Below are 26,073 nucleotides of genomic sequence, written 5' to 3'. Positions count from 1 at the left end.
AAATAATTCACTTCTTATACATTATGCTCACAAGGAACATGGTGCTTAATGAAAATATATATAAATATATATTCAGAACTTAAAATATAGGTTTAGTCATATGGGAAACAACATATATACACTTGTTTAGTCTCACTTGCTTCAGAACACGTTTCTAGCTTATAAGTGATTAACCCAAACTACAGAATAGTACCCGTACTTTTGGCATTTCTGCTATAGAATATTCACATCCCTCTAGCTTGTTTTACAAGTTAATTACTTTCAATAGCATGATCACTACGATGTTTAAGAGTGTACTTTGGATTCATATTCATACACTGGAGATTCACTTTACTTGATTGTTTAATTACACTAATGATGTACACGAATAATTGTGTGGTGTTAAGACAATATATTCTAAAGCTATGTGCTTATTTAAGTATAATAATGAGCATTTCTTTTGCCAGTTTGTGAATGTTATAATCTAGGGCATCGGATTATATTGTTCTTTCAGGATAAACCATTCTTTAAAATTCGCGAAACGTCTTATCAGATTCTTCTACTTGGTAAGAAATGTTTATTAAATAATTTCCTGTGGTTTGTTGTTGTTACTGTAATCCTTTTAAACATTCTTCTTTTACGATAAGTAAAATACAGTTATTTAAAAAATACAACTCCCTTTTCTGATCAGTCCAAATTATACTGATACGGTGTTTAGATTTCTAACATAGATAGATTAGTTTACGAATTTTTCTGAACCTTTGTTAAAACATTTCAACTAATGTTGTCTAATTTTGAAACCTTATAAACAGGAAATATTTCGTAATTGAATAGAGTTGTGTTTCTTATTCACTATAATTAGTAATACTTAAAGTAGTATTGCTAATTCTTTTTTTATAACTTTATATAAGAAAAGCTGCTTTCTGTAAATTATTTTGAACTTCTGAGCTTAACACAATAGCTTATTTCCCATTTTTAAAAATATCAATGGACTTGTTTACATTTTCCTTGTTAGGAGTACCAAATATACTCGCTTAATTTCCTTTTCGTATATCAGTAATATGTATTTTAAAGAAAGTACTACTGCTGCTTCACATTTATCAACAACTCATTGAGTTCGTAACAATAGCTATCTACTATATAAAGACGAAAAGCCATCCGTCTGTCCTCTGTCACGCCGATATTTCGGCCGTTGTGGTACCGATCGATACGCAACTTGTAGAAACGACAGCGCTCACTGCAGCGACAAGCAGGTTTGTCTTTTAAAAATTCTTCCAGATATATATATTTATAACTGATGATACGCTACTTTAGGCATATAATTAGATTTGGGGATAGGTTAGTGGAGATCGTGATGAGTAATAAAATCGAATCGGGTATACGCCGTGCACCCCACGCTTGGTATTGCTGGCGCACAAAAATCATAATCATTGCCTAAAATTTACCATTACGTTTGCTTGATTGTCAAGGAGACACAATGACGCAACATCACCAAACTTTGTTCAATTGGAACCCTCTGCTCCAACTATAATAATCCGCATGTTTTACCCGCAGCACATTTCAGTTTTGAAAAATGCACAAATTAAAGCTCACTTCTTCAACTCAACAGGTTAACAAAGCCAAGCCCAAATCCACTGTCTTTCCCATCATAATTAATAACTTGCAGGGCATACAGTTGACTAAGTAAGAATATGTATTAGAATCAGTTTTTTCGCATGTTTTAATCTATAAGAATTTATCAACAAGAACATTTGAACATAACATAAAAAATATATAGAAGTCAAAATGCTAATCAAGCAATACTTAAAACAGATGACCAAATATACCTTAAAATTATATTTTCGTGAAATACTAGAAATAGGATAGTCATTCTCCATATGTATTTGTTACTAAACTATAATCAACTTCCATGTTCATAAAACATTTATTCATATACAATTTTGAGAAGAAAATTAATCATTATTTCCCTCCATATGACGAGCATTCAGCTTGTTTGATATATCTTTAAATATTTTATTATTTTATTTCCCCTCTTCTTCCCTTCATTCAATTATAACCAGAACAAACTGCAGTAAAAGTATCTTCAAATAAAAGTATGGTAGGTTTATTCAGATGTTTTCTAAACTCTCTTAACTTTTCTTCTTAACTGAAGGTAATCCTGTTATCATCTGACAACAAGAAATTGCCTTTTATGAATGAACGCTAAAGTGGATTATTTTCGATAGGATGAAAGTCCACAAGCTTTAAGTTGAATGAATATTGCAATTAATCTGATCAGGATATTTTGAATAAACTGTAGAATAAGCTAAGCTGCTCCTGTTTAATAATGAAATATGCTATCCTATATTCCAGTTGGATACTTCTTTATGAAACGGTTACAGTATGTCTTCTGACTCGTTTCTGAAGCTGACTTTAATATTATAATTACATATTAATTATGTTATGAATATTTTAATCCATTTCTCAGTGATTTTGCTAGAAACAGTCCACTTTTTATTGAAAGGATAAACTTTCTATTTTTATACTTGTGGGTAGCTCCTGAATCAAAGACTTGTTGGGTATTCCTGGGTTTTCTTTTCTTTTGTTTGTTTTAAAGCAAAGTCACAATGGGCTATCTGCTGTGTCCATCTCGGGGAATCAATCCCCGCATTTTAAAGCTGTGAGTCCATAAACTTATCGCTGTTCCACCGAGGGGCGGTATTTTGGGGAACATCGCTAGTACATAATACAGGCTTAGAGTCCAGTAGTAAGCACCAACAATTTGGTTTATTAATTAAACGTTTCTTTGAATAAAACAAACCTCAATTTTTTTGTATTATGCAACTCATAATGTAATTTCTATGTTGGTCGTCTAGTGGATTTTAATAAATATATTTTTCTTTATTTGTATTTGTGTTTTATTTAAGTAATAAGAAGTACAATAAAGTCTGTAAATGTGTAACTTAAGGGTCTATCAAAAATCTCTTCAAAACTATTCAACATGAACTCACTTTACAGAACATGTCACAGAAAAACAAACCACTTAAATTAGAGCAAACTTTTCTATTCTGCGTTAAAAGCAATGTTAAAACTCAAGTTGTAGCTTTAGTTAAATGTAATAACTTGCTAAAAAATAAAATAAATTTAACATTAAAGACACTAAGAAAGCTTTGTGGAACTACGAATTGCAACCTAAAACCCAGTGTATGATAACAAGTTTGGAAGAAAAAAATGTGTTTTTATCAAACGCTGCATTCTGAATCTAAATTTAGCTGAATTTTCTGTTTTGGCATTGTGGACTTTGCTACTGGCTATTAATGCGCCCCCCAACCTCTAACCAAGCAAACTATGGATCAAAACAGTTACATACTAAGCAGCAGTCTCACTTTATAATATCAAACCATACCTCTTAACATGTAACGGGCAATGCCCTTAGGACTAGTCGTTGGAGCTTCGACGGTACTGCCGATTACACCAAATTTATTTAGTTGAGGATTGCAGTGGCGAGTGTAGATCGAAGTAAATTACAGTTAGAATAAAGAAACGGATTCCGAGACTGATATTGAACAAAATACATCAACCTTTATTAGGTCTTTCTACATAGCATACACTTTTAATAGTAACAGTTAAACATTTACTAAACCGTTAGTTTTCTTAACAATTCTAACTTCGATTTTGAGTTAAACATTATTAACCAATACATATAGAATAATCCTCTCTATTATAAGCCTTAACTTCCTTTAATATTTGTTTGTTTGTAAATAAGCACAAAGCTACACAATGGGCTATCTGGGCTCTGCCCACCACGGGTATCGAAACCCGGATTCTAGGGTTTTAAGTCCGCATACATATCCTTTAGTAAAGTACATTAATTGAATAAAAGAGATAGCAATTCTATACTTACAACAAGGACGGATTGGTATGTCTCTGGAGGTTGAAAATCTTTGACTCATGTTGATTCAATTCACTTCTTCACTTCTTTTCTCTGGAGGTCTTCTTCAACAAAAACCACCCCTTCCTTGTTTTCCACTGGAACAATACTTACATTATGTCCAGACCCACTCTCTACCATCAGTAATATAAGAATCCCGGTAAGCCTATAGATATACCTACTAACAATACAAATAATTATGTGTTTAATACAATACATGCAACATGTATCGACTATATGTATATTTGATCTTACTTAGATTATTTGCAACTTCGTAAGTAGCCTATCATGTTATTGAAAGCATCAATTACACTGGCTTCATGAGATACAGTATTAACTGTATTTACATCACTTCTAGGTTTGTGTACAACTACTTGAGGACCGAATCTTACTCGTTTCCTCCTAGTTGTAAGAGTCACTTCCGGTTGAGTTTATATGGGATCATGGGTCACTGTATCAGCTTGTGTTATCATTGGGGTACTAGGGGTATTAGCCTCAGTTACTGCGGTACTACCTTCACTGTTGCTACTACTAACTGGGGTATTTTCTGTTGTTATTACTTCATCACCTAGTACAACACTTTCACCATCTTCTAACTCTAGTGCTTCTGGTTCTGGTTCTAATATTTCTTCCTCAACATCATAAGACAAATCAAACTCACCTAAGTTATCAGTCTCTTCAAGAACACTCTTATCTTGTTCCTGTTTCTTAGTTTCATCTGTTACACACTCATATTGATAAGGTTTATAACCTTTTACTTTCTTCAACCTATTGACATGTACTAGTTGTTTACCTTTTCCATAGATTTCTTGGATCTCAAAATTAACTGGACTCTGCGTAAGGACTCTAAATGAACATTTCCATAACTTTGCTAACTTTCAGTGTTTCATTTCTTAATTATTTGGGTGTATAACAATACTTTGTCCCCTAACTTTATGCCACTAATCTGTGCCTTCTAATTTACTTGTTTCTCTCTACTCTCAGCAGTTTTAGTTAAATGTTCGTTAGCTAACTCAAATGGCAACTGCATTCTCTGTAATAGTTCTACTTTATAGTCATAATCTACCGCATAATTAACTTTTCTAAGATCTAATATATCCTGCATAAATAAAATAACATCTCTACCATGTAATAGAAAGAATGGACTTTCCTTGAGTAGACTCATTTTCAGCACTTCTATATGCTAATAATAACAACGGAATCTGCTCATCCCAAGTTTTCTTATCCTTCTCACAGTATTGAGAGATCATGTCTAACAAAGTTCTATTAAACCTTTTTACTAAACCATTAGCAGCTGGGTGATAATCTGTCGTTTCAAATTTCTTCACACCTAATAACTCACAAACTAAGAAATGAAGTTACCACTTCTATTAGTCAGTAAATATTAGAGTAAATATCCATGTCTAGCTACTATTTTATTTACAAAAGCCTTGACTATTGTTACTGCTTTCTGATCAGGTAAGCATATAGCCTAAGGAAACCTAGTTAAGTAGTCCGCAACTACTAACACATACGTGTTTCCTGCGTAAGACGTAGGCAATGGGCCTAATATGTCCATAGCCACTAGCTGAAAGGGTGTTGTTAGACTTGGCATTCCCTGTAAAGAAGCATTCTTAAAAAATGGGCTCGTTTTTCGCTTTTGACGTTCTATGTACAACTCACAATAGTCTTTAATATATTTCTTCATGTTTAGCCAAAAGAATATCTTACTTATCCTGCTGTATGTCTTAGCAAAAACTAAATGTTCCGCGAATGGCGTGTCGTGATATGTTTTCATAACTTTAATTTTTAAGTTATTACTATTTGTAATGACCTGTTATCCTTAATCCTTTTGCACAAGATATTTGAATTTAACGTGTACTCTGTATCTTCTCTTTGTAATCATTTGTTTCGAAAGGCATTTAATACTAGATCGTTCTTTTGCTCACTAATCATATGATCTAAATCCTAAATTACTTCTAACTTATCTTTATTTTCAGTTTTTACTTCTCTTACTTTATTAATTGTCTGTTTTTCTTCAGTTTCTGCATTTCCTACTCTAATTCTACTCAGAGCATCAACATTAGAATGCTTTCTACCTGGTCTGTGTACTATTTCAAAATCATAATCATGTAGTAATAACGACCACCTTCTCTAACCTAGAGGAGGGATCTTTTAATGTCATTAACCATGGTAATGGTGCATGATTTGTGATGATAGTGAACTTCCTACCATACAGATAACAATCTAAAATTTTAATTCCATGCACTACAGCTAAGCATTCCTGTTCTGTAACTGAATAATTTATTTCAGCTTTTCCTAACTGTCTACTCTAATATGCTATAGGGTGTTCTTTTCCATTTTCGTCTAACTGGGATAATACTGCACCTATAGCGAAACCTGAAGCATCTGTGCTTAAGATAAACTCTTTACTGAAATCTGGATAACTTAGAATTGGTAAAAATTGGTACATTTAATAAAGCTTCTCTTAGTTTCTCAAATGCTTCCTCTCTTTTATCTGTTCACTGAAATTTCATTTCCTTCTTAGTTAATTCAGTTAAAGGTTTTCTAATAATGCAAAATGTGGTATAAACCATCTATAAAATTCATGAACATCTATTATTATTTTAGGCATTGGATAGTTCCTACAAACCTTTAACTTTTTAGGATCAGACTTTACACCATCTGCGATCACCAAATGACCTAATCATTCTACTTCTTTTTTCAGAAATTGACTTTTACTTGGTTTAAGCTATAAATTTGCTTTCTGTAATATATCAAACATATGCCTTAACCTATCTAAGTGTTCTTCAAAACTTTCTGTGAACACTATAACATCGTCAAAATAACAGAAACATTCTGAATCTTGCAAGCCTGATAATACAACATCCATTAACCTCTGGAATGTTTAAGGGACATTGCATAAGCCAAAATGCATTCTTTAAACTAATATTTACCTTAAGGTAATACAAAAGCAGTTTTAACTTTATCTTCTTCTTCTATCTCTACCTGTCAATATCCACTTTGTAAATCCATAGCTGAAAAGTACTTACTCTCACCTATCCTCTCTAAGGTTTATTGGATATTAGGTAATGGGTAGATGTCTTTGGCTGTTACTCTGTTCACTTTCCAAAAATTCACACAGAACCTTAATTTTCCGTCCTTCTTAGGAACTAATACAACTGGAAATGTATATGGACTATCATTGTCTTCTATTACTCCTTGTTCAAGCATCTCTTTTATGCATTCCTTTAATTCTACCCTGTGTTTTCTGGCACTCTACAAGGTTTCTGTGCTATAGGCTTAGTATCATTCAACACTATCTTGTGTTTAACTTTATTTGTACAACCATTAGGGTAATTTTTTCCTACAAATATATCTCAATTTTCTTCTAACAATTTTATGAAACCCTCTTTATGTTTCTTTTCTACACTTCCTACGATAGAATCCCACTCTATCCTACTTTGTTGTACCTGTTTCTTAGCATTATTAACATTATGCTGTCCTACCGCAGCTAGCTGTTCTCTACTACTAGCCTTACCTACTACTATATGCTTAGGTGGTATTACTTTTTCTTCACTCACATTTAACACATTTATAGGTATTGTGTCTCTCTCAGACACATTACTACTACAAGCAGCTATATAAACTCCTGTTTCTTCTATCTCAATAGGTTCAACTAATACTTCTTCATTATACTTAAAGTCATTTACTTTAGCTTCAACAATAAATTATTTTCTTGCAGGTACTTCAATTACTTTAACTAATCTTACAGGTACTCTTTCTTTCAAACACTCCTGTTGGGATGCCCTGTTGCTTATGTTAGGCATAAGTGTAGAGTCATCTGAAGGGTTTGGATTACTATTTCCCTGTTTTAAAGTATTATTTACTAACTTACTCTGCCTTATCTTACTATCACTCACCTTATTATTACGATTACCATTGTCACTTCTGCTGGGTTCAGAGTATTTCTGAATACTCTTATTCCCTGGCTTTCTTTTAAAACACTTCTTATTCTTACTTCTCCAACTTTGTCATGTATTGCTACACTCTAGGGGAACAGTGCTTTCATGTTTTGACTGCTGAAACTTAGCCTTGCTAATGCTAGCATTAGGCATCTGACTATTAACTTTAGCCAGCAGGAAGGTATCATGTGTCTCAACAGTTGCACATAAGTCTGAGGATTCAAGTCCTTCACAACTTAAGATCTTTGTTTCTATGCATATCTTACCAAAGTAAGAGATATTTAATTGTCATTAGCCATTAAGAAATCTTGCCCTATGATACCATTTGTTTCTAGATTTATCTACTTTCAGATGTAAAATGATTGTTCTAACTCTAACCTTCTTACTTTCATAGAAGTTAAATTACTTCTGGAAACATCTTTCCAAACATTATCTAACAATGTTGGATTTTTATCTACTAGTTCTGAACTTAATAGTGATAATCGAGTGCCTGTGTTAACCAATAACTGACATATTATACCTTCTATTTCCACTACAACTATTGGCGATACTTCATTAACACTATGGACACTCAATCTCGTCTCTCAAACTGCAAGAACTACCTTTACTTTTGCTCTGTACTCCTGGTGGGGATTACGTTTTTTGACTCTACAATGAACATAGGGCTACTGTTATTTTTTTGGGAACTTTCCTCTGTAAGCTCCAGCCTTTTGGGCTTTTTGTTTTCTGCTTTCTGTTGATGTTGGCAATCATGGGATACGTAACCCTTAATACCACAATTAAAACAAGCTACTTGTTCATTTCTTTTCTGTTTCTAAAAATAGTTTTTGCCATGTGACCAACTCTGCCACAGTTAAAACACTGGAAGCCATTGGGCATACTTTGCTTATTTTGCCAGCCTGCTTTATTAAGTCTATTTACTACATTTACAGCAGAATGTTTAGGCTTATATACATGTTTCTCTCGTAGCTCCTCTCGAGTAGCTACTTTAATCAGATCAAGCAAAGTTGCTTGAAGGGTCTTTCCTTCATTTATCTGACATCTAGCTGTATTACTGTACAAACCTTTCTCATATTCAAATTTTAAAGTATCTTGTATCATCAACTTGTTTTTGTGTGTATAAGCCCTACACAATCTATTTCTTAACTCCTGCAACTTATGTCCAAAGACACATACAGATTTCTCTCATTGCTGAGTTAGATTACATATTTCTTTTAAGATTACATTTGTTGTTTCTCACCTCCTATACTCCTCTACTAACCTAAATACTAGATACTGAAAATCTGTGGTTTCATGCAGTTCATTATAAGCCCTAATATAGCATGTTACTTCTCCTGCTGTTCTTAATCTTAATATGTCTGCCTTCAGGTCATCAGTTCAGCCTGATCTTCTGGCAGCTTCATTTAAGGTATCAATAAAGCCCTCGACATCCTCATCAAGTCTACCATGATATAATGGCATGGCACTTGTTAAATGTATAGTGTCTTGTGGACCTACTTATGTGGGTTGTTCTGCCACAGCTTCATAGCTAGTGTCAGCCCTTCTACTGACTCTAGGGCATGCACCACCCTCTTCTGTTATTGTGTGTACACCAGCAGTAGCTATATTTAATTACTTACTACTTATTTGTAGCTTACACTACTTACAGTACTTTTGGCTGATTTTCTTTCTTTTACTCCTTTCTTTTCTTTAACCAACCTGTCATTAGCTACTTCAAAAATCCTATCGACTGCGCCAGTTGTAATTGGCAGTATCCTTAGGGTTAGTCTTTGGAATTTTGACTGTACTGGCGATTACATAAAATTTATTTAGTTGAGGATTGCAGTGGCGAGTGTAGCTCATAAGTCGCTAACTCGAGATAATTTGCAGTTAGAATAAATAAAAAGGATTCCAAATATATCAACATTTATTTGATCTATCCACATAATATACACTTTTAATATGAACAGTTACAAATTTACTAAACCATTCGTTTTTTAACATTTCCAACTTCACTTTTCAGTTAAACACTATTAACCAACACATATAGAATAATACTCTCTATTATAAGCATTAACTTCTTTTAGTAAACTACATTAATAGAACAGGAGAGATAGTAATTCTATACTTACAACAAGGGCAAACTAGTATATCTCTTTTTATTCGGGTTGACTCGATTCACTTTTTCACTTCTTTTCTCTGGAGGTCTTCTTCTTCCTGGATATTTTTGATTTTTAGGTCCAGACACGAGTTTCATACTGTATTTTCTTTGTATCCTTTTGATTTTCCAAATAGTTTTTCTGATGATCCGTGAGTAGTCCTGATACTTTATTGGCTAATTTCTGCAATTTATTGGGCATTTCCAAAACAAAAACAGAAATTCTCAAGTAATAGGTTACTTTGATGGTGAGTGCTCAGATTGACTTTTTACTTGTACTACTACATTGATCTGGAGTAACATATCTCACATCAAAGCACCAATTTGAGATGCTATAATAAACTTTTTAGTAGCCTTTACTGTGCTACTAACTTGTGATTCTCAATACTAACTAACCAGCTAACTGTGCTTAACCTAGTTTTTGACCCAATTGTGTAATACAGGCGTCCTTTACTTATGTCATTTCTTCACATACATGCACCACACTCAGAAACTTAAATTTCTTTAGTTTCTTTCTTGAACATAAAGGACTGAAGCAATTGTAAAATTCCCTCAAAAACATCCAATTGCTTCAAACACATCTCTAGAAACACTTATCAGGTTAGAAAAACACCTGCAGAACTCACATAACTTTACATTCAAAATCTTTTAATTGATTTTGGAAGCAAATATGATGTCTGGTTCATCATGTGATGTTATAATGCAGGTGTGTTGTTATCTACAATAGTTGATACACTACTGAGTACTCTTTTGTTTCATAATTTTTACAAAAAATCACTCATTTGCTTTCTTTGATGAATATGTCTGGAAAATCATCAGCGTCAACAAGACCAAACTTAATAAACTTTGAATGGACACATAAGAATTTTAATAGTAGTTTCATAGACCATTCAACTTCATTAGTTTGGAGTTTTACCTGCTTAATTGTTAAAGTTTTTTATACAAAGACAGCTTCCATTGTTACTTTGCTATAATCTTAATGGTTATTCTTTCTCCTAGGTTGGAAATATGCATGACTTGTTCTTTTATACATGATTTGTTGTCACTGAGTATATTTATGTGTTCCCTCACGCGAGGCAGTTGCCATTTAGTGGTAGATCTTATTCACCTAGGACAAGTAGGTTTATAAACAATGTTAGATGTTTTATGTGCAAAAATCGTATCTTTGAATTTAAGAAAGAAAATCAATATACTTTCAGATTTGAAAATAACTTTGACAAATATTTGCGAGTATACTAAGAAATAGACTATGTAATTGTTTTCTAACTAAAAATCATGTTTTCCAGTGAATGGAGGTACTGTTGACATTGTCATTGTTGTTTGCTTGGTGCAAAATTGCACAATAGGTTATCAGTACTCTGTCTAGCGTTGTTAATCTGAAAACCTATCCCTGACCCACCTGGTGAAATTGCCATTGACATTGATAATTTTTGGCAATTTATGATCTGTTATTGCACTATCTGGGCTCCTAAATACATGCTTATGACCTTGTCTATTTCATAAATAGGAAAGTTGCTCTTTTTCAAGAAAAATCGTATATTCTCCACTTCCTTATGAAAACATTTATAAGTATTTGAAATTTTATAAGCTCGATGGAAAAATATTTTAACAATATTATCTTTGTACTTATCTGGCATAAAAGTAGCAAAATCAAAATAGTCCTGTGAAAGTTGTTTTTTTTATGAAGAACTTTACAGTCCAATACTCTCTTGTTGTTATGGGCTAAAACATCCAAGAAGGCAAGCTGTTGATCTTTTATGTTTTACTTTGAATGTTATATTACTGTGTCTACTGTTCAGATATTCACAGAACTCATTTACATCTTCCAATCTTTAAAGATGACAAAAGTGTCATCACATACTTTCGATAGTATATAGGTTTGAAACTTTTAGGACTTTCATTCAACCTTCGTTTTTCACAGTAACACAAAAATAGATTAACTAACAATGGAGCCAATATGAAGCCCATTGTAACTCCATCAATGTGGTCATAGATGTTGGCATGAAAAAGAGAACGAGATACCTTTTGGCAGATATGGTAAAAAACTTGTTAGGGAAATCTCATCATGTAATTTTCATAAGTTAAGTTTCTTGCCAATTGTAATGTCTACTTCAAAAGAATGTCCATATACAAAGATTCAATGTTCAATTAGCACAATATACAATTCTATCAAATTTAAGATTCTACACTCTCTTATGGTATGCTCGTTATGAGTAACCTGATCCAAAAATACCACTGAGAAACCTGCTAATTCGTGAATATTACTTATAATTGACACAATGTGTCTAAGTGGACAACCTATATCAATTTTTTGACTATCATATAATACGTCCAGACATATAGACATCCAAGAGCTCTTAGCTTAGAATATTCTATTCTTCTTTTGTCAACAAATTATATTTTTAATTTCAATAAAATAACTTTACAATTTATTTTATATTGTTTTAGTAGGATCATATTTAAGTTTTTATTAACTTATTACTATCATTAAAATAGTTTCTGTTTTTAAAAGATAATCAGATTTATTTGAAATCACAACATAATTTCATTCTTTAAGGTTGCATTAACACGGTGTTTTCATTTTTAATTAGTATTCTAACAGCATCCAAATCCTCTTCATTAATATTAGAATGTTTATGATTATAATTATAGTCGTTTAAAAAGGATAAACCTATACCACTAATCAGGTCTCTAACACTATTATCCGATTCATTAGAACCACTCTGAATCTGTTGCTTACAAACTTAAGTGAACATTCAAAAGGTAACAAGTACTTTTCAAACTTAGCTTAGCAGGTGGTATACTAAATTTCAAACTTTGTACCAACGCTTTGTTTTCAATTGGATCTAAATTATGATTAGACAAATTACATATTAATAAAACTCTTATAACAATGTTGCCTACTAAACAACATGTTTTTGTTTCAATTATAACAAATAGGTTTTATTTTGTGTAAAGATACAATTATACAAATGAATAGGAATTTACTGATTTTCTGTTTAAGAATCATCATGAAGCTTCTCCAAATTACCTTTTGTTCTCCAGTGGCACAGTTGTAAGTCTATAGACTTATAATGCTAGAAACCAACTTTCGATACCTGTGGTAGACACAACAAAAATAGCCCATTATGTGGTTTATGCTTAACTACAAACAAACTAACTAACTTTTAAAAGATTTACATGCAACTATGTTTGTATAGGATTATAAATTTCATACGCTATTGGCTATTGTATTTTTAAAACATTTCGGGTCCCAAAACGATAACAGTAAATATTTCAAGTTCAAATATGTGATTTACGTTTGTGCGGTGTGACACACACATACTTAAATCAGATAATATAATCATTTAGTTGATCAAATTTTACCTGAAATGATTAAGTGATGCAGATTAATGAACATCATTCACATCATTTTATATGAGTTGGTCTATCACAAAACAAGGAACCTGATAACCTGAACACCTTCAGTTCGCAGAAGTTCATTCTTTGAGAATCCTTTGACCTCTACTAGTGGCCTAGATTCCTATTACTGTGATGCCACATGAATGTAGCTAGTACCCGGTGCTACCTGGAAAAGACCAGCACCACTACCTAAAACAAAAATACATGAAAAATCTTGTTATAGGGCATGTTCAGAGACGATGTCACGAAAATATCTTAAATTTACAAAAACTTTCTTTTATTGTAGTTAAGTTATGTTATTTAGGTAAATAGTATAATAGTGTGCTATCGTGGAAATGATAATGCCTATAATTTTACGGTGTATATGTGTTTCATGTATTTTCTGCACTTTGATATAAGTTATGATTGATCTAGTTTGTTGAGGAATTAGTGTACGAATCCATGACATTAAAAAAGGTCAAATATTCTCAGAAATGATGCAGTGTAAAAAAGGCCTACAAATCTTTGACTGAAACTGGTGAATATACCTCACCTACCATGAAAATTAGACACTATAAAACTCACGAGGTTAATTTCTACGGTTGCTGAAACTAAGAGAAAAGCAAGAGACCTGTACACCTAATTAAAACAGAGGGTATTGAGTCTATACCAGCGTCGTTTGTCATTCATATTTCATATCTTCCAATGAAGATTAACTTTCAGCTCATAATAACTTGTATAGATATTTATACCACCAGTTGTAGGATGTGGACCACAACTTGAGGATACAGATATAATACAAAGCGAATATTGAATATATTCGTGGGTAACGTTACCTCGAAACTAGGATTAATATAAGTCCCAACTACTTACATTCTGTTCACAAAGACTTTAACTTAATGTAGTATAAATGAACAAAGATATTTAATAGTTAGAAGTATAAAATCGAGCAGCTGTTTAACTGACACAGTCTAAATTCCATCATATAGCAAACATTTAGATACCGTATTTTGAATACCTTATTACAATCTTTAAATGTATAAAAATCTAACTTTTAAGAAGCAAAGGAACCTATATTTATTCCATCTTCGAGAATGTGTCTATTTGATTCTAAATTGCTAGTACTTTCTCTAGGTTAACAACAGTAATCAAACTTCCTTCTTTAGTACAATAAATCTCTTATTAACACCATTTATTTTCTTAATTACTCATCATACTTAGCCATTGTTTTATCCTAATATTTTCAAAATATGACTGATATTTTTTCATATATTATTTGAGCTTAAGTATCCTTTGTGTAAAATTCCACCGTATACTTAAACTCAAACGCTTGCATTCTTTATTTAACATTCCACCGTACATTTAAACTCAAACGCTTGCATATTTTCTTAAATGCACCATTTATTTGTAACTGCAACATCACATTCAGAATTCCACCTGGAAACTGTTACCTCTTACTTCACTGATTCTCTTTTGGAAATAGTTTTGTTAGTTCAACATATTGATGCTTCGTGTACACTGATATTAAATACATGTAAATCATTATAATCTATTTATACAGGAATATATTTCTTCTTACACGCCTTGTCCAACTCCACCCAATCAACTTTTCCTAAAATTCCATGTCACGATACTATTCTTTTTTTTTAGTACACAGTATATTTATGTTATGAGTAATCAGTACCTAAGGGAAAGTTCAGAACATTCCCAGTTCTTCTTTTCCCTCTATATTACAAGATTGTGACGTTACGTCCAAACAAACAACATTCTTAATAACATCAATTCTAGTTTATCCTTCTACCATTAAAATAGGTTTGGTTATATTTGCTAATTTTATTTTTACATAGAGCATTTCTATCTGCATGATTAGTCACGCATAGATCATTGTGCTCATTAAAAATAACTTCGCCAAAAGTATTGATCATCAAGTTCATTCTTCCAATTTTTCTTGAATGTACAAAAGGAATACGAAAGATAGTGATTTTAACACTCCCATCTGTTAAAAATATATCAGAGTGTAATACATTCTAGATAAGATTGAACTTGGAACTCTCAAAGCTAATATTTTAAAAATAGAACAGCTAATCCAGGATTCTTCCTTCCCATCTTATGATGACTAACAAAACCAGGTATTTCAAAACTGGAGTAACATTTGAGTCATTTTTTTTATAAATATATCTAGAATTACAAGTAATAAAGCTAACTTTTCATTATTACAGTGAGACTTCTCCCTTGGACAGAGTGACATCCTTTTCATTCACAAACGACAACAGTTGACTGGGTTAGTTAGGTAGGCTTGCAACTTCACTCAACAGACTACTTCTATGCAATGGTAGTTTTCCGAGTACTTCTCAGCAACTCCAACAATCATTTTTTCCAGGTGTTAACTATAACTGAACAATTTATCACCAAATTAATAAAACAAAATATTAGTTTCGTTTATTAATATCGTATCCGTAGATCGATTCTTCATTTTCTAAGTTCACATCTTTAAGTAATTTCTGTATCATTCTTGTACTCCCGATATTTGAACGGTTTTATCAATGGCACATCCTTTCTAAAAGAAGATTTTTTTTCGGTTTTTAGATTCTGCACTTCTTGAACAATTACGTTTTCCTTAAATCTTCCACAGGCTGCGTCAAAAATCCCACCAAAGTTAAAACATTTCACCTTAGGTGTGTTTCCCTTCACAGTTTACTGATCTTTTCTTTCCATTACACACTGCAGCAACGAGACCATAACCTTAACAATTAAAGTACCTTAATAGATGACAGATGTTTGAAATTACTTAGAAATATATGAGTAAAGGAAAACTTATAAAACTAAAAGTTGTGACAAAAATAATGTAAACTGAATATGTCTCTTTCCACATTCCTCTTAATTTATCCATTTTGGATTCGAAATCTGAGGCGTTTAAAACTTTAACATCAAAAAAAAACTTATTCAAACTTTTTATACTTTTAATTTTTTAAATTCAGAATTTCTGAAATGTTAGGGATTTATCTTTCACTTCTTAACTAAACTAAAAATTTATGTCAGTCACTTCACTAGCTTTAGAGTTTCTTTAATTTCTTCGACCTTATATTTTGAAGTTCTCCACATAACACATATTTTATATATTTTCGGTTTCTTAGCCAAACACGTACTACCCGTAATTTCCAATCATTGAATTCTATTTGTTTATTGTAAAAAAAAGAGAAACTATACCATTATGCAAATGTTAAAAGTTGTTGAAAAAATGTTTTATTTATCTATTTGTTCTTAAAAATACTTTCTTTTATTCTGATATCTTGTTCGTTGTTGGAACCAGATACGATGGTAAAGTTGTATTCACCAGTTCTATCACATTCTTAACCTAAGTGAAGTAGGTGTTTAAAAAAGTACCAAAACTAGGCTTCAGATGCTCTTTTTATACGCTGTTTTGAACGATGCATAGTTGATTCCATATAATCTCGTCCAGATCAAGAACAAGCATTTTACTTTAAAGATGATCCATTTATGTGTATGTGCGTGTTAACTGGCTCTAGTACCGTAATTTTTTGAATGGTAACTGGAAACTTTCCAACGATATATATATATATATGGGATGATGTGTTTTATGATTTTTGCACGAGAATGAAATGAAAAAATATCCTGAAATACGACACATTTCCACTTTTTTATAGACTTTTGCTTTGAATCTAAAGATAGAAGTGCTAATCAATTAAATGAGTCAATTACTACCTTCCACAAAGCAATGTATGAAATCAGTATCTAATGAGGTCATTAGGGATTTAATAACGAAAGGAAGAGGGGGAACATTAGCTAACATTGTCCTTTATCCAGTTCTTGCTTCCTTATCGGGTATCCTCATCTAGTATTGATAAGTAACGTAGGAAGGTTAGCGTTGAAATTTATTGATTCTGCCCTTTATCTTTAAAAAGCTCTCAATTTTCAAAAACTGGCTTTAAGGTTATACACACTGAAATTTGTAGATAGTTTGATTTCAAGATATTTTTTATTTCGTTTCTCGGCATATGACTGTCTTTGCCCATAAACGGAAGACTGGCAGTTTGGGCATATACAAGGTGTGTATAATAAAACGTTTTAAAATATTATCAAATAATGAATGATTATAACCATTTATTAACAAAGCACTTTTAAACTCTCCATTTCTTTGTGTAAATAATGATAGTTACTATGAATATAATACGTTCTAAAGAATAAGATATTTATGAAGTTGCTCTTATACTTAGGAGGTATAAAACTATCAAAATGAATATACAGTCCCTTATACGTTGATGGTGATACGTTCCAAATTCAAAATGATACCCAGAGTTATTAATATCTAGCCCCACAGTCGGAAGGCTTATAAGACTAAAAATTAAGCTTCGATGCCTGTGGATTGGACAGCACAGATACTCCGTTGTGTAGGTTTGTACTTAACAACACACACATTAATATCTAGATCTGAGAAAGATAATTTCGAGTTGTTTTCTTCTTTATCTGTAAATTTATTATAAGGATTTTATTTTTTAGATATTGAAAAAAGGAATTCCCTTATTATTTTTCTTTAAAAACAATGAAGATATCATTAACACACCAGTGATGTCTGACAGGTTTAAACTATTTCTCAACCATTGTTTTCATGATAACATAAAATAAATATGTAGATGCTATAAATGAGTAGATGCTAATTTTGATCCTATAGCAACGCCAGCTTTTTGATCATAAATACTATTATTAAACTTAAAGTGGTATTTTATAGTGCAAAAATTTTAAAGTTCAATAAACCTCATTTATTCAAAGCCTTCTATAATCTTGAAAAACCAAATCTGATGCTTACTGAACTATCTCTTGTAAAGGACCATAAGTGTATGAGGACTCAGTGTCTAAACTCACATAGTAAACTTGTTCATCAAATCTTAAATCTTACAACTGTTTAACGATCTCAAAACTATTCTTAACTGTATGCTCATTCCTTTCAAATGTTTTAAGAAAATAACTAAAAAAGTCTGCCAGTTCCTATTTGAAGTTACTGGTTTAATTGAACAGTTGTTTTTATGGATTTTTGGTAAACTGTACAAAATATCACCGTAATAACCTATTTGTCTAATATCTTTGTGCATACTTTATCACTATCGACATTATCTTTCTTTCATTTTAACATATATTTTTGTAGATGACCCTTTCTTGTTTAGCTTCACCAAATAGTACTGAGAGTACTTTAATTACATAATCATATCTATTTAAAACAACTATACCATTTCCTCTGTCTGGCTTAACTATTAAGTGTTTATTTATTTTTACTTAAACGATTAATTGCTTCAATTTATTCCTTAGATATATTTAGTTAAATTTCGACAACATAATAATTGAAGTGTCAAATGTGATCTTAACCCATTTATACTCATATAAAATAAAAATAAAGTACTAGTAAAAGCTAACAAAAACAGGAACGATTGGAAACATAGATAGGCAAAATTAGCAACACATGCTTTCAAAGTTCTAAATAATGAATTGTCATATTTTCGTCAGAGAACTCCATAGTCTATTAAAAGGAAATGTGGAAACCTCACTACGTGACTTTGGTTAAAATTATAAAGACAGTAACAAGAAAAAGAAACTTAAATGCAGTTGAAGATGACTATACGTCAACTTACCAAACATTCGAAAAACACGAGGAAGTAAATAAAAAAAAGAAAAGAATAACGATCGAGAAAGAACTATAAACCTTTATATAAGTATCATGAAAAAAATCATCTTCCTAATGGATGCTAGTTGTTCGCCTGAACATAAAGATTTTACTGGAGATAAAGATTTCCAACCCAGTGTCGGAGATGGCAAAACTTCAAAAACGAATACTGTTCCGACCAGCAACAAAGGTGTAGCTAATAAACCAAGATGTAATCAAATTCAAAGAAAAATAAAATAAAATTCTTACGTTTGTTAGAACAATTCTCATTAAAAGGGTTGAGACCAAAACCAAATTTTCTAAATTACATTAAATACGGTGCCAACCTTAGAGATTATGTTACTTAGGCAGAGAGGTATTTGAAGATGTGCTACTGAGTTTGTTTAGACTAAAGCTAACTGAATGACATGGTGATAAACATAAGGTGTATTATTTTACATTGTACGAGTAAATTTATTATTATGTGCAAACCAATGAATTTGATGTAACTTCTAAAAAAAACCAATGCAACAGCGGTACGTCTGCGGATTTACAACGCTAGAAACCGGTTTTCTATACCCGTGTTGGGCAGAGCACAGATAGCCTATCGTGTGGTTTTTGTGATTAACTTCAAACAAACAAAAACTTTTATAATGTGAATTTTTTATTAGAAATTAAACTTTTAGGAAACTAAGTGATGCATTTACATAAAACAAAAAGTAACAAAATATTATAAAAGTTTCACTGAAAATGCAATTTTTTTAGCCTTCAATGATGCGAAATCTCGAATAATCTCTTTCAGTTCTAGTCATTCAGCGCTCTGATGCTCAGTCATTATGATGGAATGATCAACTTAATGCTCTTGTGTCATCGTGGATCTCAAGTAAGTTTCGTTAGTTCTACTTTTGAGAAACTTCATTCTCCTGTAGCAACCGTTTTTGGCAATACCAGAAGAAATCTCAGAGTAATGTTTACATTTTGGAACAGAAGGTTTTTTTCATTCTCGTATTAGATACTCTATTCATGAACTAGGAGGTCACTCCTATTTAGATTATTACTGATAATGTGTTGAGTTCATTACAGAGTTCCAGTGCATTAATATCTTTGGATTGAAAATGCTGATCTGTAAGAACAATGTCAAGATCCATGTAGTGTTTTCTGATATTATCTAAACTCTTTTTTTAATACATTTAAGTTTTAATATATCGTACAGGAAAAGAAATAAATCATTGTGATGTTTTAATTGAACAAAGTGGCAAGAATTGGCAAGAATGATATAAAAATATTTTAAACTTGTTTTGAACTGTTGCACTGCTTTCAAAATGGATTCATTCCCTCCCTCAGATACAATCATATTTCCTTTGTTTTCGTTAACTTTTATTCTCTGGTTGTAAATTTTTACCAATCTTCATATCTCTCCATCTGTCTAGGCCAAAGCAAATCCATATTCAGATTGCACTACTTCTACAGAAGGTGTGACTTTTCATAAGTTATTAATGAGTAAAGACATTTATGTGCTGATATATCAGATCAAGGATGTGATGGAACTGCTGACGAAAGTAATTTTACTATCGCATGTCGTTTTGTTTTTAGTTTCGAGCAAAGCTACATGATGGTTATTTGCACTAACCGTCCTTAATCTAGCATTGGTAAACTATAGGGAAGAACGCTAGTCAATATCACTCACCGCCAACTCTTGAGCTACTCTTTTACCAACGAATAGTGGGATTGACCTTCACGTTATAACATCCCCACGGCTGAAAGGGCAAGCATGTTCGGTGTCGCAGGAATTCGAACCCGCGACCCTCAGGTTGAGAGTCGAGCGCCCTAACCACCATGCCAGGCCAGGCCTGCATGTCGAAAGTGACGACTTTGTTTAACAGTACGTTTTCTCTTTCTTTTGAAATATGTATCACATCAAAAACTCAAAATAAAGTTAAACGGCGAATAAGATATCAGACTAAAAATTCTGGTGATTGATAAATTCAGACTTTAATTGAACTCGAAATCATCAGTAATAGAGATTTCTCTAGAAGTTCTTCTTCTTAATGTCAGTCTTTATTTCTCTAATTCTCTCTTATATTTCTACTTCCTTTCTATTATTATGTTTTTTACATTTCACTTTTACTGCTTCTTTTCTGGATGTCCCTACACTTTGTTGCTCTAGGTAAATGTCTACTTTTCCTAACCGTTAAGGCTCTCGCCAAAGAAGTTATTATTCTTTGCTTCTAAGTTTTGTCTGTAAACGTGCGTTTGTTATCATTATAACATTTAGTTAGCAAAAATATCAACATCTTTATAGTGTTTTTCAATCACTGTATCCAATATGGTTTAGCTAGTATAGCGATAGTTTGTTTCCATAACAAAGCAGAATATATATAATTTATCTATATATACATAAAGCATAGAAATCTGTGTGTGTGTCGGTTTTTCCGTTATCTAAGTACTCCTAGGTTGCTGGGCCATTCTCAACCAAATTTTGTGGGATGAAACAAGGGGCATGTCAGTGGGGTTCACAATCTTCTCCACCCATTACTTCTGTTATTGAGCATTTATTATCTATGACCAAAACTAACGTTAACTACATACATAGATGGCATCACGTCCTTACATGAAAAACAAAACTTTATAAAATTTTCTATAAAACAACATACAATGTAGGGGAGGGAACACACACACGTCTTATATATCTCAAAGTGCACTAGCACTCTCTATGAAGGAATGTAATGAAAAAATGGCCCCAACTGTTGCAGTGTTACATAAACTCAGCTGTAGTTTCTACCCCCCAACAGCCACCATAAGGCTGATATGAAGAGCCGTTTCGTGAATTTTACCCACTTTCTACTTTGACCAGTGACTTTTCAACTTCGGCCCGTAAGACACTTCTGCGGCCAACGACTGTCAATTAATTAATAATACGAAACACTGTGGAAGGACATTAGAGCTGGGTGTTGAAAGTGGGTAACAGAAAGCACCCCTACCCCCACTATTTTGATCGTTACCTCTTCCTACAAAGTCACCCTGACCATTGCACAGTGTACATCATTCTTTAAGTATGTACCTACTGAGTTCTTAATGTTTATACAAAACTCTTAGTGAGGTAATAATGAATACTGTAATAATACATTATGTTATAAATAAATTGTGTGAAAATTAGGGTTTTTGTGTTATTTATCGTAGCATCCACCCACACATTTTTTAAGTTCATAAACCCGACAAAGAACTGGTACCTCAGTTTGCACTTTATAATGCAGTTATAGTTTCAAGAAATAATACGTTTTATTATAAATCACGTTTAAGACTAAAAAAGTTATTTTAAATATGATTTCTTAGCAGTTTACCGCAAAATGGCTGAGAATAAGAATAGTTTATTCTATAACAAAGCCACAATGAGCTATCTGCTGTATTTACTGCGGGAAATCGAAGCCCTGATTCTACCGTTTCAAATCCGTAAACTTACCGCTGTCCCACCGGGGTAGAGGAATAATAAGAGGTTATTTATTTATTTATTCACGGATAATCAAATGAACATGTTTCGTAATCTCGGTTTTTGTTCTTATTTAAACACTACGTCAACCTAGCGTCGTTAACTTGAAAGTTTTGAATATAATCGTAAATTTCTCATAAGATCGAACATTTTCTACGGAAGATGTGATTTTTTTTCAGTAAAATATTCTTCCCCTCAATGCTAGTGTTTATTTCTTTTATCTTCTTTCCTCTCTTATATTTCTGCTTTCCTACCTTTAGTTTCTTTTGTCGTTTATATTCCCAGGTTGCCACCTGATGCTACGTAAACCTAGTAAAACGCAATGTTAAAAAAAAAAAAAAGACTTTTAAACATGTTTACTTATTTATCTGTAAATAAGTTATGAGTTATTTACTCACTAAAGGACGAATGTCATAAGTACTACTAAGAAAGTAGTGGTACATATTATGTTCTGCTCCTTGGTTCCAAGCAATGATCAATATGTGCCGAATACATTAAATTGCTGAGTCGACTACCATACTGCAGCGGTCGTCCTTTGTCGAATGGCCAGAATTGATAGATTGGTAGAAAACTGTATTAGAAAATTTATTCGTGAATGGGCAACATTACTTGAAGACAGTTATTCAAAAATATAAAGCTGGTGTCAGTTAGCAGTCAAACAATTGGTGTCATTTATATTATATAGTTTGAAGTACCAAACGTTTAGGAATATTGTTTCTTTCTTCGTCGGGATTCGGTCCGTGGTTTGGACCAGGGAGGTCAGGTTCAGCGTTGACCTCTTCCTCTCCCTCAGGAATTGTTATTTTGTTTGCACTCTTACTGAATCCTAGGTAACCCTTGTTACGTTGTTCCATTAGTCACAGTATGTTAAATTTTGTCAATTGCCCACAGTTTTAATTAACATACCCTTTTCGTGCTATGTCCAATTCATGGGGCAATATTAACTCGTATATTTTCACTAGCTTCACTTATGTATGATCGCACTATTAGTCCGTATTTACAATACAGTTCCACTTAGCAGTCATATACACACACACACATATAATCATATGTTTACATACAAAACCCGTTTAAAATAGAGCTAAGTTTGTGTCTAGGATTCAGTTAGTCTATCCCTGTTTGGCCTGTAAGTTTCTTATTTATTCCTTTATTTTGTTCATTATGTCAGTGTTTGGTTGCTACTTGGTTTGAGTATTGTTGACTGATACTGTTGGTATACATCTGTCTGCTATTTTCATGAGGATCTCTGAGATTACTGAACACTACCTGTCTATATCCAGACTGCTAGTGGCCGTTGTGATGGGTTCATGTTGGAAAAGCTCTATTAATATCTCCTCATATTTCTTCCAATTTGCTTTTTTTCTAGTTACATTTTCTGTGTGTTTTAGTTGATTTTGGTGTGGTGAGATATCGAAAACATTCCATATCGGTAAATGGTCGCTCTCTGAATCTTCTCCTACTTTAAATGTTAGAAAGTTGCTTATTAATGTTGGTGAACACATACACAAGTCTAGTATATCACTGGTGTGTGTTGTGTCATTTAATAGATAAGTATCTGAACCTTATTAATGTTGGTGAAGACATATACAGGTCTAGTATATCACTTGAGTGATTAGTGTTACTGGAATGTGTTGGTGATGTATGTTTAGTTGATAGGTATCTGAATCTTCCATAAATGATAGTAGATGTATTCCATTTGCGTTTCTGCAACTGAAAATTGTGGTTTTGCTATTGAGGTCACCTATAATAATATATTTGTTGTTGTGGGAGATGATGATGTTTAGTAGTGTAGTGTCTGGTTTGTTGTATGGTGAACAGTATATACCTATTGTTGTGACCGTTTGGTTATTGCTTAGAAATACATCTATAATAATATTTTCATTTTTTGACGGTAAATGTATTGTGTTTATTGATAACTGTTTTTTGGTATAAGGGTAGTATGCCCCGTTCTGGGGATTCCTTGTTTGGTTTGTCTATTCTTTGTACAGTAGCACAGCGGTATGTCTGCGGACTTACAACGCTAGAATCCGGGTTTCGATACCCGCAGTGGGCAGAGCACAGATAGCCCATTGTTTAGCTTTGTGCTTAATTACAAACAAACAAACAATACTTGGTCTCCTGTCATTTTGAATGAACGATAGCTGTAGGACATTGTTTCGGTGATAAGTATGATATCTGCTGATGTGTTCAAGACCGCCTTGGATATTTATGTGCAATACATTAAGAATATTAATTGTGGTTTGATGTTACTTAGAATTTTGTGTATTACATATGGTATCGGACGTTGTAGGTGTTTTTTGATAAAATTTATAATCAGTGTTATAATGTCCGTGTTATTTAGTTTACTATATTCTTGAAGGAATTCGGTGATTATGTTTGTAATTACTGTTGCTGTCTCTCTGTTTCCTTCTTTGTTAGTGTTTGTACCTTGTCTGCTGGGCTTGTTTATTGGTTGCTGGTGTTCTTCTCTTGTTTGTGGTTGTGTTTGTTCTTCTTACTGTACTTGTAGTGGCTTTCTGTGTTGGTGGTGTCGATAGTAAAGGTGTCTTTTGCTGGGTTGTGTGATTTGTTTTTAGTTTTTATTCTGTTGTTGTCATGTCCGTACTAGGATGCAATGTGAAGCATGATTCATGTCTGGCAACACATTTGCCCAAAACGTCGTTTGAACAATCCACGTTTTTTGACATGACTTAAGAAAGACCGTTTTGTGGCGATATTGGTCTTCTGGTATAAAGGCCACCCTTTACGAATATTTCTTTCGTTTATTTGTTTTAGAAACTTTTCAAAAAGTTAAACAGGCAACTAGTAAAATAGTATATTCAGCTAACTCTTGGGTTATAGTTTTGTATGGTCGAATAGTTGGATTTGACCATCAACCTTACAGTGTACCCACAGCTCCAAAGTGTAGAGCGCTTTTTTATTTTTGTAGTAACGAGATATGAACAATGAACCATAGGATTCACAATTCGAACATGCTAACCATGTGGCAACACTTAGCTGTAACCTGTTTTTAATTGTTTGTATGCTGATACGCCATTGCTGCTCTGAACTATTTATTCAATTGGGAAGCTGAGGTATGTCAGTTGTGTCAAGCCCATATTGTCAAACAGTAGTCTTCATTTGTCACTGGTGGTTTAAAAACGAGTCCACATCATGCTAACCATACTTTCTGAGATTTATGGCTATTGTGCTACAACTTGTGTTTGACTAGATTCTTGCCAATTTTTTGCCGTCAACATCATAACAACGTGGACAAGTTTAACTTGGGGGTCCTGACATGTTTCACTATCAGTCTTTGGATAAACTGTTGTTGTTCAAAATTCTAAAGGAAAATGTACATGTCAGATAATATGACAAGCTACCCGAAGCTTGTTTCTTATAAAAAATGAACTTGGGGCGACACTGACATAACTTAATGACAATAGTTGTGCCTTGTCATGGCTATAATATATAAAACACTGATTATTTCTTAATTAATTTGAGCAGTTTATATTATTACAAACATACTCTCACTGTATACACTTCATATAACTAACACAGTCAATATATCATCAGTCATTAATAGGTTAGAAACACTTCCCT

At 32.6% G+C, this 26,073-nt stretch overlaps 1 protein-coding gene across 1 annotated transcript in view; it reads right to left on the bottom strand.

The window, feature by feature from the left end:
- Positions 1-4,320: 4,320 nt before the first annotated feature.
- Positions 4,321-26,073, bottom strand: part of LOC106457497 — a 73,504-nt gene continuing 51,751 nt past the window's right edge. Inside the window, exons 8-9 of the mRNA XM_013916926.2 lie at positions 4,854-4,988; positions 4,321-4,722 (exon numbers count right to left, since the gene is read on the bottom strand). Coding sequence (XP_013772380.1) covers positions 4,321-4,722; positions 4,854-4,988 — 537 coding nt within the window. The remainder of the gene's footprint in view (positions 4,723-4,853; positions 4,989-26,073) is intronic.

Source organism: Limulus polyphemus, unplaced genomic scaffold, assembly GCF_000517525.1.
Source record: "Limulus polyphemus unplaced genomic scaffold, Limulus_polyphemus-2.1.2 Scaffold17, whole genome shotgun sequence".
Lineage (NCBI taxonomy): Eukaryota > Metazoa > Arthropoda > Merostomata > Xiphosura > Limulidae > Limulus > Limulus polyphemus.
This window is presented reverse-complemented; position numbering and strand designations above follow the sequence as displayed.